The 6,000-nt window shown below is 33.3% G+C and overlaps 1 protein-coding gene across 1 annotated transcript in view; it reads right to left on the bottom strand.

The window, feature by feature from the left end:
- Positions 1–1,288: 1,288 nt before the first annotated feature.
- The window catches only part of LRRC7 (leucine rich repeat containing 7), a 299,869-nt gene continuing 295,157 nt past the window's right edge, over positions 1,289–6,000 (bottom strand). The window contains exon 24 of the mRNA XM_090269599.1: positions 1,289–2,989. Coding sequence (XP_090125725.1) covers positions 2,882–2,989 — 108 coding nt within the window. The 3' untranslated portion in view covers positions 1,289–2,881. The remainder of the gene's footprint in view (positions 2,990–6,000) is intronic.

Genomic DNA, 6,000 nt, shown 5'->3' with positions numbered 1-6,000 from the left:
TTATATTTTGAAATTATTGTTTGTTTAGGTGGTGTGATATTATGGTAAGAGAGTTTTTGTGACAACATATTATAAGCCATGTAAATAGTTTTAAAAATTGTCCACTAATATCTATTTGGCCTGCAAAATCTGCAGCAATTCCATTAATAATTTTCAGTGCTGGTTCTTTCCACCTCAGATCTTTCTCATTCCCCTCCATTGTGTCTTACTGACCGATCCATCAGACATAGATAACTCCCTCAGCAGGAAGGTTCCAATAAAAATCTAAGATGAAGAGGTAGAGTCTCTTGGAGCCATTATGAATTCCATTCTTTTCTTGTTGTTGACTTTTCTTTTTTTAAAGGCACGCCCTTAATCTTTTTTTTTTGGTTTTTGTTTTCATTAACATAAACCAGATTACTTCAGGCAGTAAAACCAGTTACTCCAAAAAACGAGTCAATATTCAAAAATCAGTGTATTACTGGTTTTGGTCACCTGTGGAATCAATGAGATCCGCTTAAGTGCTTAGTGGTTTTTTTTTTTTTTTTTTTCCATTCAACCTAAAAAAATGCTTCTTTTTGTTATTACCTGCCTTTTCTGAGTATGCAGGTTGGCAGTGCAATTGACAATGGGGTGCTTTGGCAATCGAATTTCCAGTTGGTTACAGATTCCTTTTCTCTTTTCCTCATTTCTGAATGGCAGAACAGGAAGGATTAAAGCATTGGCTAAGACATTGTTGTCACCTTGGGAGTGGCAGAGGTGTTTCAGGATCATTGTCCTCTCAGCTTTGTGCTTCAGAAGCATCTCCTGAAGCCCCAGGGTTGATGTGGAAACCTGACATAAGAAAAAAGACTTGGGAGGCTCTGTATCTACCTTAAAAGATTAAATAAAACTGATGGGATGATTTAAGTTGCTTCATTGCCACCAAACTACACCCTTGAGTTTGTTTTTCTTTTAAGTGATTTTGGGAGGCCAGAGAAGTCTTGTATCTTGATTAATGATGATCATCCTATAATTGCAGCTGGATATGGTTGTTTGGTGCTAGTTTTTGACAAAGAAAATTAGGCTCTGAAAAACATTTCTCATCAGAAACTGTAAATATATTAAAATGCATTTAAAAGTTACTTCTGGGAAACATATTAAATAGGCCAATCATTTAATCATTTGTTAAATGTCAAACTCTATAAAATCATGGTATAATGTCACCCTGACATAAAGCAACAGCAAAATTAGTGCATCTATAAAGTGAAGTATCATTTGCCTTCAAGTGACAAATTCTACTGCCAAAAAAATACCACTATACTTCTAATAAGTGACATTCATTTTAATAGACCCTACAAAAATACAGTATTTTCAATGTCCCCATAAAACATTTAACTTGCAAATATTATTCTCAGAGCTTCAGTGACATCAATATGGGATACTACTGTGAAAATTCTAATAGAGTACTTGAAATACTAGTATGTAAATTTACTATATATATTTAAAAAAGAGTTACATGGAAATATGAGAGAGAATTCATACAACTGACTCAGGGAAATTATTCTGAAGTTTCAAATTAATATTTTAATCAAATTAATGACCAATACATAAAAGAAATATGTTTAAAGGATTATAAAATGAATCGATCATTTATTGAGGGAAACAGTTCTAATGTAAAAATGACTAAGTCTATATTAGCTACGCTTGTCATTCTCTCCAGTGAGACAAAATTCAGGATTTTATATCCTTTAAAACTTTTTTGAAACAAAAGTATTTTCTCTATTTCTTCCCTCAAAAACAGGCACTGAAATTAATAATACAGGTAGACTATAGCTCTGAGAAATTATATTTGAAGTTTCATATTTAAATACCAAAGTTTTAAAATCTCCCACCATAACTTTCTAACAGCAGTCTTTCTCAATAATAAATTTTATCAGTCCCAAAAATTCATTTAAAATTATTTAAAAGTAGCAAATTAGATAAAGCAACACACAAATAAATTCCACATTTACAAATAAAGAAATCACAGGGCTACAGTTTATAATCAATATAAACTTGAAATAAATAAAGCAATACCTTTCCTGCCACCCATCATTCACTGCTTAAATTTGTGGTGAAAAGATTTCTCTATAAAGACCTTTAGTCTGTTTTTTAACTCTGCATGTACTGAGATTAGCTAAAGGCATCGAATAAATTAGTTTGTTCTATTTTTATTCAGGTCCCAGAGATAAATGGCTAATTTATGAAATATTTCACTCTGTATTACGAGAATTTAGCAAATGAATATGGAGCCAAATATAAACACTTTATACCATATGTACAGTTACTTTCATAAGGCATTATCATGTAATTTTTATGGAAAAAGATTCAATATAGTAAAGTCTTATTTTAAGATATATTTTCTTTCTCAATCCGAGATGTTTAGTTTATGAAAATATTGTTTTGCTCTGTATTCTTTTTGTGTATATGCCAACATATATCTTGTGCTAGAAATATTTTATGGGAATTACAATTTTTTAATATTTGTGTCTTCTATATAAAGGCATATACAACTTTGAGGCAGTGTTTCTGATGGAGAGCAGAATTTGTAAAGAGCTTGTGTGTGCTTCCGTGCTTCTGAAATCATATGAAATCCACTTGGAGAAGAAACTTATTTGGTTAAAAACAAAAACAAAAACAAAAACAAAACTGCACCAATGCACAGCCAGAGGCTGACAATTAAAACTAATACATAACCACATGAACATCATATTTATATAGTTAACAATTTTAAGGATGATCAGTGCTAACATATAGTATAATACATTTGGCACTAATATTTGCCATTGGTCCAGCAATTGGCAAAATCTGTTTCTATGTATAAATTTATTTTTGAACATTAGGTCTGGCTAGACGTATCTTCACTATTTATAAAAAATATTTAGACAGTAAGCTCACGTTGAATTACTAGGTCTACTGTGTTCTGGAAACTCTTCAGTAGTAATACAGCTTTTTCATGTTCCATATGTACAAAACTATGTCCATTTGCCTGTAAACATGCAAATAAAACAGGGCAATCAATGCAAGACATTTGTTTATCACTTCATCATAGTTTCTAATCATAAGAGTCAAGGGAGTATTGAGCAAACAAGAATTATCAGTTTAAAAATTCACAATAGAATGGCAACTATGGAAACAACTAATTAATTTCACCCAGCTTCAACTCAATTTATTAATTCAACAAATACTTATCAAGAACTTAATATGTCCTACCTAGGACCGTCCTACTGTAGGCTTAGCCACTGTGCTAATTATAGAGATACACTGGTGAACACAGATGTACTTGAAATACTGTAGTTCAGTTTTGTTAGTCTGATTTACTTATTTATTTTTGCAGGAACTTAGTTGAGGCAGTTCTAAAGTGTCCACAAGACCACTGTCTTCTTGTTATAAATCACTGATACAAACCCCTCAGCACATTCAAATATTTTAGTCATGCAAAATATTCCTGGACACTGCTAGTATAGTTAAATCTTATTTTGACTCACTTGAAAGTTCTTAGTTGGTACATTTTTATGTTAAAGAGATCATTTTTATTTCCCACATTGCTAAATACAAGTATATTCATTATCTACACCAGTGGTTCTCAATCCCATCCAATATAGATAGCTAACAGATCCATCCCTCAGGGATAAAGCACGCTGACATTAGTAACAGTGGACATGCCTGCCATCTTCTAGGTAGGAATCCTCAATTTATGCAATCAAAATTCACTTTCAGCATAATTAGCTTAAGACTGTAATTACATGATTCAAATCGGTTATTATTTGATATTTATGTCACAAAATGTATGTGCTTCTCTGTAGTGAGTTCTCATGGGTCTTTGGTTTTCTCTACATTAAGTTGCAGTTTTTCTTGATTGGAATGATTTTTATTATTAATATAGAGAGAAGTGGATTCCATAAAGCTTCACTGTCACGAAGGCCAAAATCAAACACGACCTTCCTTGCAGCCTGAGACTCAGTTGATTTGGAAGAGAGCCCAACTGGCTGCTTGGTAAAGTATAGATAACAGAGTCAACTAATTGGTTGACTTCTTCAATTTTCAATTGACTGATACTAATTTGGGGTACTCATTGTCTTTTTGATTTTACTTTTTTTATGCTTGCTTAAAATATGATTAATATTCCAAATAACCACTCACTTAAGGTATTTCACTATGTTGGCTTTTTAAAAATTTAACGTAGTAGTACACTTCTAGCAATTCTGCATAATCTTTGTCAGTTAGGTGAGAGTTGCCTGTTTAATCATATTTTATAACTAGTTCATTAAAATTGGTTGGCTAATGACATGATAAAGATGGCCCTAAAATATTGATTTTTTAAAACCATACTACATCTACGAATAAGGAAAATACTAGGAAACAGAAATGTAAATGCATGGAAATCTGTGTAGAAATTTATTTTAAATTAAAGAATCTCTTTCTCTTTCTATATGTTCTTTAATGCAAATCCCTGTTAAAGTTGGCACTGGCTGTTTCAGTGGCAGGCAATCGTAGCTGACTAGAATTCTGGGAGTGTTCACAGCCCAAACTTCTTGCTTTAAGTTATGGTAAAAACCACACAACTGGGTTTCATTTTATGTTATTTTGATCAGATGGTGATGCGGAAAAGAGAATAGCATATGGTATATGCTGCTTTTTTACTCTCATCCTGTTTCTGACATCAGGGAAGTAGCAAACTTGGGTGAAATACACAGGGTGGGGCAAAAGTAGGTTTACAGTTATTGATATGGAAAATGATACACTAAGTAATAAATAGTAATAGAGTTGCATACTCACAACTGTAAACCTACTTTTGCCTGACCCTGTACATTTACCCCACTATACTTTTGAAGGTTATACTAACTACCTGAATGCCTTCAATTTGGCCAAAAGGCAAGCCTTAATTTTGAAATTAAAATTTAACTTTAATAATGGAATTCTTGAATGTCAGATCTTAAAAAAAAACTGTCGGTGTTCTGACTTCTCTATCTGCAGACTTGAGACCAGAATTGCAATGAATTCAGAACCCCCTGAGAACTTCCAGGAATGTGTTCAAAATGTAAATATTTCAGTGTTCTGGGGATAAGGAATGCTCTGGTAATTTGGAGGCCATGAATGATTTCTTGCTCAGCACCAGATCTGACTATGGTTTTAGGAACTACTGGTCTCAAAATAATATCAGTGTTAGGGCATAAGTGGTACAAAACCCAGATAGAAAATTAATCAGAGCTGTTAATTTTGAATGGTACTTTTATCAAAAGATCTTCAAAGAAGGATGGTCCACTTCAACCATGTTGATTTTTTACTTTTTTCAATCAAAAATGTGATATGCTGACTGTACTCAAAGCATTGTGCTAAGCACTGAGGATAGAAAACAAGAAAGATGAAACAGGGAGGCTCCCTTCAGAGGTGACCCTCCAGAAGGGGAAATAGGCCATGGAAATAACTAAAAATAATGTAGAAAATGTATTACATTTGGTGAGCACTCAGCAATATATGCTGAATTAAATGGACATCAGAAGAGATAAATAAAGTACTAGGGTAGCTCAGCAGAAGGAAAAGAACAGGGAAAATTTCCAACGAATCTGTTTCTCTGAGGCATTTAATGAAAGAGTTTCTTGGTAGTCAACATCTGGCAATTGTTATTAGCCAGAAACCACAAGTCCTTGTCTTGTTTCATGCCTGGAGTCTCTCCTAGTGCTGGACATGGGAACGGCTGGATATTTCAAGTAAATTCTGCAACAGTCCGTGCAGGGAAAAGAATCTTAAGGTCATGCAGGTAATTATTTTTGTAAGAATTAAAAAAATAAAAATACCTATGAATTTAGACCCTAGACTTCAGCAGAAACAGCAACCATAAAAATAAGCTAATGTGGTGGTTGGGTTAACTCATAGATCCTTCTCTTCAAAAGGAAGAGAGAAAGCCCAATATGTAAAACATTTAAACAGAACTTTTCTGGAGAGAAGGAGTGAGGAGATGAGAGAGCCAGGGACAGAGGTGAGAGCTGGAGTGGGGAT

This window comes from Furipterus horrens, unplaced genomic scaffold (assembly GCF_987537825.1).
Source record: "Furipterus horrens unplaced genomic scaffold, mFurHor1.1.pri manual_scaffold_3, whole genome shotgun sequence".
Taxonomy (NCBI): Eukaryota; Metazoa; Chordata; class Mammalia; order Chiroptera; family Furipteridae; genus Furipterus; species Furipterus horrens.
This window is presented reverse-complemented; position numbering and strand designations above follow the sequence as displayed.